Here is a 17,544-nt window from a genome sequence, read left to right on the forward strand (position 1 = left end):
CCTTTCCGCCAGGCACAACTCCGCCCAGAGCCCACGTCAACCACGCTTGCACGCCTCATCGACTCCGGAGCGTGGGCTTGCCGTAGTACGGATGTACCATGTAATTCAGGTGATGATGGCGTCCGGATTTGCCATCCTTCCTTCTTCGTGAATTCGCGCCGCGTAGCAAACCGCGGAAGTGCCAGATGGCGCAACACAAGGCGCCGCAGGGCAAGGCTGCCGTTCACAATCGCAAAAGCGGCCGGCGATGGAGTAGGATCAATTGATGCCTATAAGAGCCCTTTTAGTAACTCGAGAGTCGGCCCGGAGAAAAGTGACATGCACAAGGCATCGGAAATAACTGCGAATGGTTGCAGGTGACAGTGGACGACTTACATCATGGCTGTTCTGAGTCGTTGGCCCATCAGCACACCGACGCAGTCTTGGGCAAATGAGCGAAATGGTTTCGGAACGTAGTACAGTAGCAATGCAAATAGCTCATTGGCCGTTTGTTTGTTTGCGGAAGCAGGCACCATGGGTTGCGACTCGTACTGCAAAGCCCACTCTGTAATGCCACTGGTCTTTGTAGAACTCGATGCCATTTCGCCAAGAATGACGCTTCAAGTAAGGATTCTGGTTCATTCGTTCCATGGCTTGGCGCGCTCGCTCCTCACCTGGGCCATGGGCCATGAATTCTCCGATAAGGACGGCTGTATCTCCATATCGCTTGCTTGCGTTTTCGGGTTTGCTCATGTATGGCCCTCTTGGTGGCTTGCGAACATGTCAAATGAAGTCCCTGCAACCGCCATCCCCTTGGTACGGGTTCAATCAATTGATATCTTATGCTTTCATTCCCTCGCGGTGCCGGCACCAATAACAATCTCTTAGTTGCACCACTCGCTGCAGTTTAATGGTCTGGTACAATTGAGACAACATTGAGATTTCAGGGCAAACATGATTGGCTGGGCTTGTCGCCAGCCGAGGCGTTCCCCTGCTTTGGCGGGTTCTGGCATTTGACTCCATCAAGACAATGCCGAACATTGAAGGACCCAGTGCGGGGAAATCGTCATGATTGGCTCCGAATGAAGGCTATTCGATTCTTAAACGGCGGCGGTTCAATGTTGCCTATTTGAGGTCACGTTATCGGAGCCGGGAATCGATTCTATTCTCCGTTCCATGCAGAAGACCGGTGTCTATTCCCACAGACATTCACCATTTCCACAATCCATTCCTCTTCATTCATCTGGCCTTTACGAAGAGGCGTGATGAGACGCACGGCGAGAGCAAGAAAAGCCTGTTCATGGTGTCGGCAGAAAAAAGTAAAATGCGACGCTACGATATCGGGGCCCCCTTGTACGCAGTGTAAGCTACAGGGAGCAATTTGCCGATTCAGAACGAGGAGTGGAAAGAGGTAGGATTCAGTTCTCCATGATTGACTCTCAATACCATCTACTAATAGCCCGGCCGTCACCATAGAGATTCGGCGCTGCTGGCGGGCGGCGTGGAAGAGCATGGTCCTCCAAGAGTCGTCAGCCCCAGCCATACATGCACATCACGGCCCATCGTGCCCCAGCTTCCCCATCATGTGCATTTCTATATGCTGCCATTTCTCGAGCTGAATGACAAATCCACCTTGAGCCAAGCCGATCTGGCCCTTCTTGCGGCGAATGGATGTCTAAGTATACCCGACAAGAGCTTGACCGACGACTTCCTGAGGCAGTATTTCTTATACGTTCATCCATCCACCATTGTGGTTGATGAGGCGGAATTCTGGAGAGCGTATGAGAACAGTCAAAAGGGCCATGCATGCAAAATTCCCCTGCTTTTGTTTCAGGCGATACTGTTTGCTAGTGCTCCGTATGTCGACGTGTCAACCCTTCAAAAATGCGGATTCAAGGACCGGCGCCACGCATTGTGCACACTATACCATCGAACAAAGGTACAAATCAGGCCGCAGCTCACCCGTCATCTTGAATTCATGCCACTGACAAACGCAGCTTCTTTTTGAAATCAAAACAGAAGATCGGCCCCGCTACCTGTCTTCCGCTGCCGTCCTCCTCACATTCTACACTCCTCCTACGAATGCTCACGCCGCAAACTCGTGGCTCGACCGTGCAATTCAACTTGGAAAGCTAGCAGAAACACATCCAAAGACTTGCAAGGAAAGTGTAAAACAACCTAATCCGCAGCCAACTTGGAAAAAACGACTATGGTGGTCCATTTTAATTCGCGATAGAAGTCTCTGTCTCGGCCTGCGTCGAAAACCTCTCATGACGTCCAAGGAATTAAAGTTTGTCAGCAGTCCTATTGAAGACGAGGAGCTCATGCGGGAAATCTGCGAATCCCGCGTTTACGACAGGCCAACGAAGCATGTCTTGGCAGGCATATTCCGCGAGCAATGCCAACTGGGCTTGCTGCTGACCGCCATGGTCTCGCTGGGCGCCGCGCCAAACAAGAAATCTTGCTCCTCTGCGTCCCAAGACGAGATCGACGCCATATTCTCCACCATATCCTTGACCAAGAAAGCGCTGGCTGACTGGATGGCGTTTTCTCGTCTTCCCGCACGATTAGCAGAGGATCCTCCCGTCCCCGTCAGGCGAAACATCAAGATCACCTTGATGTACTACCAGTACGTAGTGACCTTGCCCTGCAGAAAGCGCAAGCTAAATGAAAAGGTAGTGCTGCGTGCATAGATATTGCTCATTACGAGTCTATGCTTCTCGAAGGGTATTGCAACTTTGACCGACCCATATATCATGAGCGATTTCGGAATGTGGGCAAAATGTTGCACAATTCGATGGCCGAGTTGATTCAAATTATGGAGGGATTCAGCCAAGAGGAGAAACATCATGGCTTTCCCATCTCCTTGTGCGTATCAGCCCCGCCAAAGGTGAAGAGGAAATCCCGGCTAAATCTAAATACAGGCTTGCTTTTGTTGAAATGCCACTCATCATTGCCGCAATCGACCTGAAACTCTCCCCATCAACTTTGGAGATGGAAACTCGACGACGACGCTGGCAAGCTTTGGGGAGGCTTCACTCTGCTTGTGGGAGGGCATACGATGTAGCCGATGTCATGAGCTCATGTACGAACCAATTACTCCGCCTGGCGTATGATTTTACACGCCAGATATTTCTGGGCAATGGTCATGGGCCGGACGATGCGGCGGTGCGTCGGAATGACCGTCGATCTGGATCAAGTCGAGCACAAAACTGGGGTGACGCATTCGTGCTGTTTCCACGCGCATACCTGATGATATCCGCCTCAGTCGACTACTATCTCTGCGAGGGAGAACTGCCTTCTTCAAGCTGCCTGCCCGAGTTTGTGCAAAGCTCCTTGCCTTTAGGCGTTGCCGTGGTTTTTGAAATCGACCTCCCATGGTCTCCGAATGACTCGGACCAAGACCCAAGCCGGGCACGTTTGCAAGAGAGTATCCCGGCGCAAGACTATGCACCTTTGTTGGTTCGGGGGACTACTGTCTATGCTCGGCAACTGGGTCAGATGACTGAGTATCAGGAGGCTGCACGATCGGATACAACCGTCTTTTCGACAGTGGAATGCGCAGTCAGGAATCACAATGAGACTGGCATTAATCTTAATTACTTTGACATGACTGCTATGTCAGAGACAACACGACCTCAAACAGAAAACCAGAAATCGGATGACTCCCAAAACCAGATATTCTCAGGGACACTAAACGGCGTTGCTACGCCTGGTTATGAAACAGAATTATGGCCACTTTTTCAGCTTATTACGCCATAGTGAGCTTTATGCCGTTGTACGTTATAAAATACAGTTGGAGTATTATATTATCTAGGTCCTGTGCCATCTTGTCGCATACAGATGCGACAATGAATATAGCGGCACAAGTGACAATGGCCGCTGCAACGGCATAAGTAGTAACGGGGGAAGACATGCCAATGTTTTTTGTTAACAGGAAGACAGTCTGGGACAGCCGTAGATGTGTCATGTGCGGATGATGTGACTGGTCCGAAGAATTTGCAGTGCTATGTCACCAACGGGCAAGCCAAGACAGAGAAGCGCCTTTCTTAACTACCTTTGAAAACTACGAAGTTGATCCCCAACAGTTTCGAGTATCACTACTCACGGGTTGCCGTGGACGTGCTAATCATGTCGAGTGACGTGGCCCAGGCATGATGATCTGACCTAGCAAGCAGGAATATCTCCTAATGGGGCAACTTTGCCTCGGATCGTCGAGAAATATCACCGGGCTGGCTTACGTCGCCACCGGGTCGTCGGTGGTGACAGACTCGGTGATCCGAGGTTGAGGGACCGGAGCCAGAGAGTCTATATGTGCACCAGAAGAATATTCCGAGTTCAATCTCGGCCTGCGGCTGTGCTTGTTGGCTAGCAGATAACCTATTGCCGTCGTGGCAAGTATCTACGCTCTGGCTTGGTTGAAGTTGGGAGTAGGGGTCGACAGGGAGCAATTTTGGACTTTTGGCTGGCAATGCTTCCTCCACTGACTGTCAAACACAAGCTAAGATGGCCCAAGTGCTTCTTTTCTCTGCAACGCAATGCCGCGTATAGGTGTTGTGAGCGAGGAAACCGCATTCAATCTGACAGCAACATGCATTCCTTGATTATATATTGCATGTGGATTGGTCCGACTACAGCGTGGTATATGTTCATCAACACAACACATGTAAATCTATTACAATCAGCGGCGATCTGTCGGCACCGCCTCAGTATCCTCAATGATCTCAGCTTCCGCAGCCTCACTAGTCTGGGTAGTGGAAAGTACATATTCCTCCTTATCAATGTGCTTGAAGATGAACCACTACCGAGAGATTAGTCAAGTTGATTCTGACAAGATGAAGCAAGGGAATCATGTATCTTCACGTACAAACCCAACCGTCACGATAGCTCCCAAGATGGCTGGCCCAGCAAAGTCCCAGATCAAATGGGGATCGGCAATGGCGGCGGAAGCAGCGAGGTTCACGATGTAGGCAAAACCCGTGTTGAAGAGGTTGATGGCTGACACCAAGCCCCTCATGTTAATCGGAGCGCGCGAGTAAGCGATGCCGTAGGCTGTAAACATCATGTCAGCAAACAACGAGCGGGCGAAAATACGATGGTGCGGCAGTGCAGCATACCAGGTACGTTGATAAAGAGCTCCGAGAATCCACCCAATGCGTACGGAATGGCCTCCCACCACAATGAGATGGGCGAGACTAGACCATTGTCCACGCAGTAGGGATCGGAAGAGCCATACCAGCCGCAAGGGGACGTCTGATATGCCTTGTACGTGAGCACGGCGTAGCCAATGCCCGCCAGAGTGCTGAGGAAAAACCCGGTACAGATGCGAGCAACAGGGCCGTAATGGATTCTGCCCTTGCGCAAGAGGGGGTAGACGCCGTACTAGAGTACTCTGTGTCAATACCTGACCTATTTCTACTTGTGATTGACTTGTGCTTGTCGGACGGTCGGAACAACTTACGTTGAGAAGAGGTCCCAGTAGAATGATACTGAGCGAGTTGAAGTTGCCAATGACATCGTTGGGAACACCGTTACCGGTGAGCATGGTGCCCAAATAGTTGGCCGAATTTCCCAGACTGCATTGCCCAAAGTCAGCAGGGTCGTCTCTCTCTCTTTTTTTTTTTTTTTTTTTTAAATCGGTCAATGCTTCAAAAGGCAAGCTACGCAAACATACCCGTTGTCGTTCCAGTACTGTACAGGGAAGAAGCAAAACATGCCAGTTGCCTGCATAGTCCGCTGCACATCCACGACAAACTCATCGCTGTAGCGAGTCTCGGGGGACAGTCCTTTTTGCGCCCTGACGGACGGCTTGGCGTTTTCCCACCAGCCTGCGCGTCCGATCCTGAAGATGCCGCCATTCGCCATGCCGTGGCCGATGGCCCGGAACACATTGGGAAGGTCAGAGCCGCCGGGCTTGTGAAGAACGATACGCGGCTTCAGCCACAACAAGAGGAGAGGCAGGGGGAGGTAGAGAAGCAACGGAAGCAAAAAGGCCAGCCACCAGCCTACATATCTTGCCGAGTACGAGGTTGCCGTGGACATGAAGGCGCCAATGTTGATGAGCAGATAGAACCACAACATGACTCTCTCAGTAGAGTGCTCGGGGTCCTCAATCACCCGCTCGCCCGATTTGAGCGTGACTACTCTCGGTACGTGGGACTTCATCTGGTCAAGCAACAAAGGTGTGACGTTGGGTTTGAACATTGCTGAGACCATGTTAACCGGTGGCCCTTGACAGGCTTGGGGTGACAGGAAAGGACTGCTTACCAGCTCCAATCGCCAGGATGTATACACCAAGGAAGAAGGGGATCTTGGCGGTGCCGTTGGCAATGAGCTCCTTGGCGCCGCCGGCAACGATGAGAATATGCCCGACGCCGCAGATGATGACGCCCCAGAAAATCATGGGGTACCGGCCAAATCGCGTGTCGGCGAGATACCCAACAAAGAGCGGAAGGCAGTAGGCTAGCAAACTGAAGGACTGGGTGGTGGCATTCTATTTCGCGCAATGGATACATCGGTCAGTGCCGGGCGACGATGGACGCTGCCCGAGGGCGCAACGAGAAGAGCGTCAATCGCAGGAAACTTACGGCAATGGCCTCTCCCATGCCCAGAGCACCCTGCGTACTCTGACTTCCGGCGGCGACGGCACCGTAGCCATTGCCCCCCTTGGGCAGCGGCCTGTTGATGTAGTTTGTCCAGATTTGGGCGCAGCCTAGTGAGACATGGATAAGCGGCTGCTTCAAAATTCATGTCGATGCTTCATCGGCGCCGGTGACCTACCATAGTAGGAAGCGCGCTCGCAAAACTCGACAGCACAGAGGAGGTACGCGACCGTGGGAATCTTTCCAGGCACGCGGCGGAGAGTGGCGAATTCCTCGTCCGTCGGCTTGTCCTCGTAGTCCTTTCTCATGATGGCCACTTCGTTGTCGTGGTCGTGCTCGCGGGCGATATCAAAGTCATTGATGGACCCGGGGCCGTGCTTTTCGTCGGCCACATGAGCTGGCCGGAGCTCGTTTGGAGCTTCCTTTTCTGCCGCTGAGTGAAGCGTGTTAGTTCAATGTTGGTATTCGGGGGACAAGGCCTCCAAGGCTGAAGCTAGACAAGACCAGTTGCGATGAGATGGGACTCAGGATACATACCCATGATGGGAGTTGCTGAATTGCTGGCTCTGCCTATGTCCCGAATCCGCAACGTAGTTGAAAGGGATATACATCAAGTGCAAACCTCGCCGTGAACCACCGAATTGCGCTTCATGGTCCTTTTGTATCTCTGGAGACTCGTGATCTGTGGCCCATCTCGAGCAGGATTCCAGGACGGGTTCTGGCAACTTGTGAAACTAAACCTACATATTGTATATACAACATAAGCTGCTGACCAGGTCTGGCTGCTGATTCGACGCCACGCGGTCCTTTGTCTCCAAGCCCCCCGCTTCCCGAATCGACATTGTGCCGGTTATCCATTGCGACCTTCCTGTTGCAGTAAAGCTGTCTGGTCGCGCTGGTAGAGCCCAGCCGGGTGGGAACTGGGATTATCCAGCCACGAGGACGCCCTACAAAAGGTCCCCGGGGGCTTTAATTGGCGCGATATTGGCCTGAGATTGTGTCAATCCGTACATGTACGGCGTAAAGGGCCAGTCAATTGTGTGCTCTTATCAGCCCCCGAGCTGGAGCATGCACCAAGGCGTCAACTTGAACTAAAGTTGGCAGCAGGTTTACATCCGAAATTAGCCTGGTGATAACGGGGGATGGCAGAGGCGCGTGATATGAGCAATTTTTGGTTCTACCAGACGCAACCAACGACAGCTGCGTCTAGACTTGCGCCCAGCAGTGTAAAACGGCCATGTGAAGCGATTCCCCAATCGCGACCATCTAAGCAGGCATATTTCCGACCGTGAACATGTCAGGGCTCCTCCTCGGGCAGGTCTTGATGCCAAGAGAAAACTGCTTGGCACAGATCGTGAGAAGATCATGGCGTGGTACATGGATCGTTACTGTGGAGGCACGCGGACATGTCGTGTCCTTGCCGCCACGCGGCTAAAACCAACCAAGAAACATGTCGCAGTGACATATTGACTGGAGTACTCGCGCAATCTGAACATTGAAGGCTCACCCTTGTCTATTCCCAGGGGCCCGTTGCTCGCGCAAATGCGCCAAACAGGACCAGACCGAAGCCACCGCGCCTCTGCTGGCGACCACCAACATCATTCGCAGCATGATGCCCGACGACTATTTGCCTCTTCCCCCTGAGAGATTGCTGAGCCGCAGAGCCGCAGAGCCGTGGAAATCCGATGAGGACAAAGGACCTTTTGATATGGCGTTGCTAGCCCACCACCACGAGCCCGTGGCCATGGTGTGGCGGTCAAAACGGCGGCCACATGGCCTGGGCACTTATGCTTTACTGTTTAACTTAAACAAAAACGCCATTCGGGTTCATGCCATGCTGCCAAAGCTCCCGTGTCGCGTACTATGCCCCGATTCTGCCATCAGTTGATGCTCTGTGAACCCGCTTCGGGTTGTCATTGCAACGTCAACGTCGCCCAAGCACCCCGGTTAGGCCGGGCACGTACCGTCTCTGCCAGCTATTGATGGGGATGGCAATGCGTACCAGCCCATCGGTGCGTGCCCATGGGGTTCTGTGGAGTTGAGATCGAGTTGATCTGACTCGTTGAAGTAGAACCACAAGCCGGACTTCCGCAGCGGGCATATCCCCCAAAGACTTGGCTTATAGCCCGGTCTATTTGTTAGGTAAAAGCAACCGGCGTCAGACACTCAATGGAGGATTCGCCGGTGCTCAGCCCGTGTCAGGGATGTCAAATGTTGGCCAGCTTGGATTGGTAGATGTTGCACAAAGCACGCCACCAACTATTGCCCGTGCTTTTGGCTGGAGCAAGCCACCCCTCTCTAGTACAATGACAACCTGGCCAGTTCTCTCAGTCATTTGAGATAACGAAATGAGGTGGGCTATCCGTGGCAGCCCCCCATGGCGGCTCGGATGTCGCGGGATGGCCAAGCTGGAGCAGCCACGGGCGAGAGCCAGGTCTCAGTCGTGGACGCACCATGAGCCTCTGACTCCTTGACTATGTCACGAGACAAGAGTGAGCTGGCTGTTCCCATTAATTTTATTCTTTCGAGACAACAGCTTAAACGGATAACAGTAGCTACAAGTGTTGAGGGCGCTTTCTTACAATGGCTACACACAACACATGCGAGAAGGTAGCTTAAGAAAATTGACCCTTTAGGCTGTGCAGGAGCAGGTATGTACCACTCTTGGACGGAGATTTCAACTGTAGTCAAATACCTGGGAGGCGACCAATATCAACCCCATTCATCCTTGACATTGTTACTCCTACTCATATTACTTGAGTCGAGTTCTATTAATTACCAATCGCAAATCTCTTCGGCATCAGCAGCCATAGAACCGTAGTAATCGGGTCTACGCCCAAGTTTGGCGGTATGATCTTTCCGTTGCCGCCGCGATGCTATCGGCAGGTAGAGGCATTAATACTGTGTTCGGCAACGGATCACGCACAGCGTTTGCGTCAACGAGTAGGCAATTTAGGTCATAAAATGAGTCATCTAGCAGGGCCTTGTCTGCTGGAAGCTTCAAACTAGGCTGCAAGCTTCAAATTACGAGCCAGCTGGCTAACTCTACGGAATGATGGCCATTTCAATGTTCAACTATAATGGCCTCAATTCCCTCCATAGATAGATTTAATTAAGGACTAATTCCACCGTTTAATGAGATCCTTGGATTTTAATTGTGATAGTTTATACCGTCGTCTCAACAGCTGGTGTTGTCAGACACGTTGAGAATATGATTCGAGATGGAAGGGTTAACGCCAAGTCCGAGACAACATTTGCTCGGCCGCGACATTGTCTAGCCCATGCCTTTCCCACGAATCCGGCCGACGTATGGGGCTGTAATAACCTCCAAACATGACTCGGGTGAGTCTCGTGTGGGCTCTTTTATGACGTCGTTTTGCAACCCGACCGACAGGTAGCGTATTTCATTTGGGGGTTTTATTAGTCGCGGCCACAATTCCCAGGTACACACCCTTGAGTTTCTCATCTCAAGCTGAACGTCTCTTATATTAGATGTAAACATATTACAACGGATGCAATGTACGAGACCTAAAGCAAAGAGCGCTACAAAACTCAGAAACATCATCCCTCTGCCTGTATAGATCTTACCCCGATGAGCTGCTTAGCTCTACAAGTGCAGGGAAGCCGCCATACCCTGCCTCAAGAAAAGAGGTAGAAAGTCACCAATAGAATGAAAGTCCTCTACGAAAGCAAATGTAGAGCGTTCAAAGACGATTAGAAATTGCAAGTACGACAAATGTACAATATCCTAGTTTCCATTCTATTATAGGTTTCTGAGGCTTGAAGTGCAGTCTGACCTGCCCAGGCAGGCCCAAAGGAGTCCTTAAAGGAAAAAAAGCTTTCCACTGCAGATGCTCTTTTCAATTATTTGAAACACGTACCGTAGATGATTTTGGATATCATGTTGTCGCATAAGTCCTGCCATGACCGGGAATGATACATCGAAACTCAAAGACATTTCATTTAATATGTATTTACTCACCATAAGCACTTGATCTACTAGACAGACGCGGAATATGTGCCATGTATTGTCGTACTTGTCTATCTCTTAGCTCGGTGTGATGGGCGCGTACTCACAGCATCCCAACCAAGTGCCGTATTCCATACTTCCTACCCTTGCTCAATGTCCTGTGACGCAGCTGGTTAACGCATCTCAACTTCCTAGTACCTGCTTCTGCAAACGCAAGCCACCTCAAGGTTGCCAGGGGCCGCGACACCTTATAATGTAATGTTAATAAGCCAGTTGTAAGGTCAAGTAGTGTACACGGCTCTAATGGTGGTAAACTCGGCAGTGATCTAAACCTTAATGCTTAGTGCTCCAGCTTTCAGTAATAGCGAGGCTGCTGTTGTTGCATCGTAAAAGTTGCCAAAAGCCGTATTCAAAGACTGCTGATCACTCAGGCTCAGAGATTTCCATCTGATATTTGGGCCTAAGCTTGTTTTTAAGTCCCGATAGCAACTAGTGTAGCTAGTGAGTAAGGGACTTGGTGCTGAATGTGGACAATTATATATCTGGCAGATATTTTTCTAAAGTGCCCGGTGTTCTTAATATTTTTAGCCGTACCATTTATTGTGGCAACGAATGTGAACATATTGTTGTGGATAATGAGCACCGTGGTTAAGCCACTTGCTGGAAAATGGTTATCATCATCATGGATGGTTTGTATTTGTGGGCCAATCTTCTCAGCAATATCGTTTTGAACTGTCATAACGCCGTGGTGAAAGAGCGGTGTCGCGGTGACAGGTAGAGTGAGGGAAAGGAGGTCCGAGCCAACATGCTGATTCACTCCAAGAATCTAGAGTAGAGTAACTAGGCTGTGAATTAGATTCAATAGATAGTGGGAAAATAATGACCTATGGGTTTATCGTGTTCTGCGAAGATTTTCCCAGAAGGGGCTGCAATAATATTTGTGTATGCGTTGTCTCGTAGACGCGAGCAAATGTTGGGACTGCTCGGTAAGTCGCCAAATCGGAAATAGTACACGTAAAATAAAGCATTACTAATCTCTGAGCAACTTGTTTCAAATCTTTGAGTAAGCTGTAATCTTACATAGAAACCTGTCTTGTACATCTAATTGGGGTACTGACATGGCCTTGTTGTGGGCTAAATACAGCATTCCCTGCTTTAGGTAAGCTTCAAAGAAACTATAAAACTGTGTAATAGGTACGGTTACTCCTCGGGGGGATATTTATCTTGTTTTAGATATCGCAAAGTGATCTTTGAACGCAGGCAACTCGAGTAGTGTTTGGCATCGGTGGCTTTGTCACCTGAGACAAGTTTCGTTCTACCAATTCACATCCTTCGTATTCCCTCATAGGAATCCTGTTGTTCTAGTCAGCCTTGTCTTTCCTGGTATATTTACGCATTTGTTGATCATAACAGCAATGGAGTACGTAAGTGGTTTTTGTCCCCCCAGTTGTAGTGTAAGCTGGGGACTTTGCAAGTAGGTACTATTGTAGAGTCATCGAGAGCGCTTATGATGTATTCGACGAAACTTATTTTTAAATACTGTTACGGGTGTATAAGCTTGAATGCAGTATAATAACCGACAACTTATTGACTTGTTCCGAATTGGTAAATGTTTTACCATTGTTGATATCTTTTATGACACTTACCCTGTACTGAACTACAGATTTGATAATCTCCAACTTCGATCTTCACGAACTGAATACTACGAGTCGCGTTCCAAGTCGAGCGTTGTTATAGCTTTCTTTGATGGAAGAATTAGCTCTATGCTGTGATGGCGCTTTGAAGTGGCATACATGGGAACATGACGATACACAAGTAACTTAGTTACCACCAGAGTAGCTCAGTACAAACTTCGCAAGTCCAGTTCCTGGGGGTTCGCATGCACTTATTTCTCACTTCTCTTGTCATAAAACATGAATCTATTGTCGTTGTCAGTAACCTGGTCTTGCGTGTAGATAACAGATATGCGTGTCTATTTAGATATTGTATTTGAGCCATACATACGCCTCTTGGTATCTGTCACATAAGAAAGCGCTCAAGCAGAGCTAGACAACACACTTTCAATCCATTGCTCAACCGAAGTTGGCTCCCTCTCCAAAAGCCACCTCATGACGTTGGGGCTACCCTGTAACCCGCGACGATTGTAATACAAAATGAGGCGCTCGACCGTGTCTCGGACCAAGTCGCCTCGAGGATCGCCCTGGTTTCCCGTGTTTCCAGTCTTGTCCCCGTATAGAAACTCCATCAATTTGTCCGACCCAGCTTCTAAAGATGGAACTCTAACCTCGATTTGCTTTCCGATGCGCTTCTCGACCAACTTGACCACCTCCGTCTCTGCAATAGGCGTCGTCGAGCAGAGGGGATACTCGGCCAGGAAATGGCGTTCTCGCTCATTCAGAACCTTGGCTGACACTTCCGCCAGGTCTTTGAGGGAGACCAGACTGCTTGCGTAGTTTGGCGACCACCACTTATCGAGCACCGGTTTCTCCTGAGAGGCAAGCCTTGCGAGAGGGAAGGTGTCCATAAACTGCAATGGATCAGTACATATGTTCGGCGTAAAGAGTGTAAGAAAAGGGTCTATTTTGGTGACACTAACGTTTACCGGCTTCAGAATAGTCCAGCAAGTGATTGGACTTAAAAAGAGATGTTCCTCTACATAGCTTTTGAGGTCATGATGCAACAGAGTTCTGTGTTGAGTTGAAAGAACACTGGAGAAGAGGAAATGTTTGAACACATTACCCTCGCGTCGTGATTCAATAACAGCAGCATCGATCAAGTTGAAGCCCATGACCTTCTCATGGGAATGCAGACTTGGCAGAACCGCATTGATGGCTGTAGCGCCCTCAAGCAGCTTTGTGCATTCAGCGAGTGACTGCAGATCCACCGTCACAACTTCTGCATCCGGATAGAGATTCTTCAGTTTCTGGGCAGACTGTTCTGAGTGAGCCGCTAGTCGGAGCTGGAATTTGCCCTTGTTGTAGAGCAAAGGAAGGAGGCGTGAACATTGTTTGCCCCCAGGGCAGGTGATGACCAGAATCTCAGACATGATGGCTCCCGCGTTGCGCTGTTCAATTTGCTAGTTTGCAATGAATCTACGTTGGATAATTTACTCTTAAGTAGCGTTTACATGCCACAGTCTTACTACTGATCGGTCTCGAAATACGCCGCACTACGTCTCGCAAATACATGTCCAGCGAGACATTTAGCCCGGAGTTTCTATCTATACTCGGGGAATCACAGCACGTGCTGGTGTGTTTACCCAGCAAGTTTGGCCGTAAGCACTGTGGAGTGCGGCTGTACCGTATGTATGTACTTCTTGTTGTGCCTCGACTCGTCGTGAATGTTGTGGCAGCTCGGCATGGAGAGCAGCCATTCACACTACGGAGAAAAACAAAAGACCTAGATTATCGGCTACGGAACTCGGCTACTCAAATAGGACAACTCGAAAGTGCTGTTGACTTGAAAAAGAAGCTAGCGATGCCTTTGCATTCCATGCTCGACGCTGACGGTGGTAAGCTGGGTCGACTCGGCTCCAACTACTCTACAGAGAGAATTGGGCAACGGCACCCACAGCAACGATACGATATTGCACGATTCAGGATCCGAAACGGGCTACCTAATCCAGTAGGTCCCACTGGGAAAACTGGCACTCATTCCGAGTGGTTGTCTTCGAAGGAGACGACTACAGTTTCGGGGAGACATCAGGCTACTGCATATTGATTAAACCCGGTCAATAAATGACCAACTCGGCCGACATTTCATGTTGCATAGAATCCTTGCCTATTCCTACCACCCACTTCCGCAAGTGGCCAATTATCGACATGGATTTGGCGAGCTGTGTGAATGGTCACCCCTTCAGATTCCTATAGATACTCCGAGCCGAGCGTTACACAAGGTGGCGACGAATGACCATCAGACACAGTCACTGATCAACAGACGGGGCCGCGGACTTGTCCGGTTTAGGAAAATCGACGGGGGACGGTGAAAATTCAGCGGCTTGGTCCAAAAGCATCTGATCACAAGCCGCCGCCGTTGACCAACTAGTGCTGATGGATTAGATTAGATAGATTATGGGAGCCTCGGACCACTTGTGGCATGGCATCCACGGAGTGGCAATCTAGCACGATAGCGACGGAAGCGTTGCCTTGGCTTCCCACTGTTTGATCACACATGGGTTAGGGAAAATTCTTTCTTGCTCGTCTGAGAAGACGCGCTGGTGTCCCGTGGCATGTGTGTGTTTCGGATGTACTCGGGTTTAACTAGTGGAAGCAGGCGAGCAATTCATACTTGTACTTGTTTTCCTACATTACCTTTTCTCTATTTGAAGCTCATGGGCCGTGGTCCCCCGACGAGCCGTTGTTTCCTTCTTTCCACGGCTTCCTCTCCAAGCAACGTGCGCAAACTCGCTCACCATGGCAAGCAAAAGCCCCGTTGCGAGCGACATTACGTCGCCAGGCTCTCACAATGAAGACCATGCGACAACCGCCCCAGCTGGGACCGTGGTTCAGTCACAAGGCGTAACTCGCATGGAGGCCATCTATCGCTCGACCAAGACAAATAAGAAGACCTTGTGGCTGGTCGGAGGTTCCGTCTTGGTTTGCGCCTGGGCGTATTCCTTGGATTTTGCAACAACCAACAACTACGCGGTTGACGTCTCCTCGTACTATCATCAGCATAGCTCGGTTCTCTCAACTCTGGCCATTGTCACGAACATTATTAGCGCCGTTAGCAAGCCGTTTATTGCCAAGATTTCCGACATTACGAGCAGGCCATACACGTACATCTTGGCGCTCATGTTTTATGTCGTCGGTTACATTGTCGCGGCGACTTCGCAATCCATCTCGGCGTACGTCGTTGGTGAATCATTTGTCGCCTTGGGAAGCTCTGGCATCGACCTTGTCAACGACATCATCGTGGCCGATCTGACGCCGCTAGAATGGAGGGGATTTCTGGGAGCGCTGCTCTCCACGCCATTCATCATCAATACCTGGTTTGCGGGAAAGATTGTACAGGCAATGCTGTCCAGGAATCAGTGGAGATGGTATGTTTACGGCCGCCCTTGTATTCCACCCTGTTCGATGCTGACTTGTCTGTCCCAGGGGCTACGGAATGTTTGCCATCATCATGCCGGTGGCCGTGGGCCCAGCCATTGCCACACTGATCTATCTCGACCGAAAGGCGAAAAAGACTGGTGAGGTAAACCTCGCATCGAGCGGCGAAGCCCATCGCGTAGAGAAGGAGGCTGCGGATCAAGCCGCACGCGGTGAGACAATGGTCGACACGGTGACAATGGCCAAGCCCGAAGGAAGCTGGCTCAAGAAGCTCCGCCGCGGATTAATCGAGATTGACGCGTTTGGTCTGCTGCTGCTTGGCTTTGGCTGGACTCTTTTGCTGCTTCCATTCTCGTTGAAGACGTACGCACGGAAAAGCTGGGCTAATCCTTCCCTCATCTCCATGTGGGTTGTCGGAGGTTTATTGTTGATTGCCTACGTGATATATGAAATCAAATGGGCAAAGATGCCCAGTGCGCCGAGACGGTTGGTATTCAACAAAACTTTCATTGTCTGCGTCATCATCGAGGCATCGTATTTTGGTAAGTTCACTCCCCATATGTCGCTATTCTGCATACATTCACTCGAGGCATATTGACACCAAGTTGCTAGTTTCCGGGAATATGCGAGGCCTTTACTGGTCTTCGTATGTCTATGTTACGAAGCCATGGAGCTATCAGAACTGGGTTTACTATAACAACTCCCTGACTCTTGCTCTCTGCGTGTTCAGCCCTCTTGCTGGAGCTTTGCAGCGATGGACACATCGCTACAAGACGATTTGCATTATTGGTCTCTGCATCAAGGTGATTGGTATGGGCATCATGCTCAACGGACACAAGGCAACCGTCAGCACCGGGGCGTTGGTCATGACGCAGGTCCTCATCGGCGGTGGTGGTTCCTTGGCTGTAGTTGGAACTCGCGTGGCATCTCAGGCCAGTGTGCCACACCAAGACGTAGCTCTCACTATTTCGCTCCTTGCTTTATGGTCTAGTATTGGGAGGAGCATTGGAAGTGCCATTGCCTCCGTTATATGGGCCAACCAAATGCCAAAGCAGCTTCGCAAGTATCTTCCAGCCAAGGCCACAGACAGGGATGTTCAAGCTCTGTTCAATGACATCAAAAAGCTTCGCACAGCCTATGCTTTTGATACAGATATGAAGAAGGGAGCCATCGAAGCTTACCAAAACGCCCTCTACTATCTCCTCGCTCCTGCGCTTGGGCTGGCGTTTGTTCCCTTGATTGCAGCTTTCTTTATGAGCAATTTCTATCTTGGGAAGCAGCAAAATGCTGTGACGAATGTGGGTGTTGATGGACTGCCTCTCGATGAGCAGGATCGAAACCCTGAGCCGTCCCACAAGCCTTTGAAGGAGAAAATCAAGGGGCTTTGGAAGGCCTAGGGAAACTGGCCTTGATGGTCGCCGTGTTTTGAATAGGCAGTATCTTCCAGGGCCAAAAATGATACAATGTCCAAACTGGAATGCGATATGGGCAATGAGTCAACAGGCGACCAAAGTCCAACATAATCATATAACTGGTTGTATATACTCCAAGTAGCTGATATGGGTGTACATTGTACCCAGAAAACCAAGGTTTTGATAGCGCAATGCTGAATCCCGCGATACCCTCTAGCTGTTTGCAATACTCGAAGAACCAGAGAATTGAATATAATATATAATTTTGACGCAAAGACTCCCTCGAATGATATGACGACTTGAAGAAAACGCTATTGAGCCAAGGCTTTTGACAGTGGACAATGTCTATGGCGTCTCGAAGGCAATGTTAGAATACGGGGTATCAACCATGTCGGAGTTTAACCTTGGCTGTTGTCGGGTTGGTTCAATAATACAATTTCTGTTGCATATAACGCCACTCAACTAAGGCAGTGTTGAAAGACGATTAATAATGCAATAAATACGGGTAGCGAGCTAGCGTCTTGGGTTGG

The 17,544-nt window shown here is 50.0% G+C and overlaps 4 protein-coding genes across 4 annotated transcripts; 2 read left to right on the plus strand and 2 right to left on the minus strand.

Moving 5' to 3' along the window:
* Positions 1–1,303: 1,303 nt before the first annotated feature.
* CTF1-B_0 (Cutinase transcription factor 1 beta) lies at positions 1,304–3,741 on the plus strand (the record flags this gene model as incomplete). The annotated part of the gene is made up of 5 exons (XM_014686656.2): positions 1,304–1,341; positions 1,456–1,918; positions 1,977–2,608; positions 2,659–2,847; positions 2,904–3,741. 5 exons carry the CDS (start codon positions 1,304–1,306, stop codon positions 3,739–3,741), a joined length of 2,160 nt encoding a protein of 719 aa, XP_014542142.2.
* Positions 3,742–4,660: 919 nt separating this feature from the next.
* Positions 4,661–7,122, minus strand: PTR2_0 (Peptide transporter; the record flags this gene model as incomplete). Its single annotated transcript, XM_014686657.1, has 9 exons — positions 4,661–4,780; positions 4,847–5,031; positions 5,097–5,361; positions 5,441–5,555; positions 5,654–6,185; positions 6,247–6,472; positions 6,567–6,691; positions 6,760–7,014; positions 7,119–7,122. 9 exons carry the CDS (start codon positions 7,120–7,122, stop codon positions 4,661–4,663), a joined length of 1,827 nt encoding a protein of 608 aa, XP_014542143.1.
* A 5,464-nt stretch (positions 7,123–12,586) lies between these two features.
* G6M90_00g004980 (uncharacterized protein) lies at positions 12,587–13,597 on the minus strand (the record flags this gene model as incomplete). The annotated part of the gene is made up of 2 exons (XM_014686658.1): positions 12,587–13,078; positions 13,148–13,597. The coding sequence occupies 2 exons, from the start codon at positions 13,595–13,597 to the stop codon at positions 12,587–12,589; spliced, it is 942 nt and encodes a 313-aa protein (XP_014542144.1).
* A 1,366-nt stretch (positions 13,598–14,963) lies between these two features.
* str3_0 (Siderophore iron transporter 3) lies at positions 14,964–16,999 on the plus strand (the record flags this gene model as incomplete). The annotated part of the gene is made up of 3 exons (XM_014686659.1): positions 14,964–15,592; positions 15,651–16,144; positions 16,215–16,999. The coding sequence occupies 3 exons, from the start codon at positions 14,964–14,966 to the stop codon at positions 16,997–16,999; spliced, it is 1,908 nt and encodes a 635-aa protein (XP_014542145.1).
* Positions 17,000–17,544: the final 545 nt, after the last annotated feature.

Source organism: Metarhizium brunneum, chromosome 1, assembly GCF_013426205.1.
Source record: "Metarhizium brunneum chromosome 1, complete sequence".
Classification (NCBI taxonomy): domain Eukaryota; kingdom Fungi; phylum Ascomycota; class Sordariomycetes; order Hypocreales; family Clavicipitaceae; genus Metarhizium; species Metarhizium brunneum.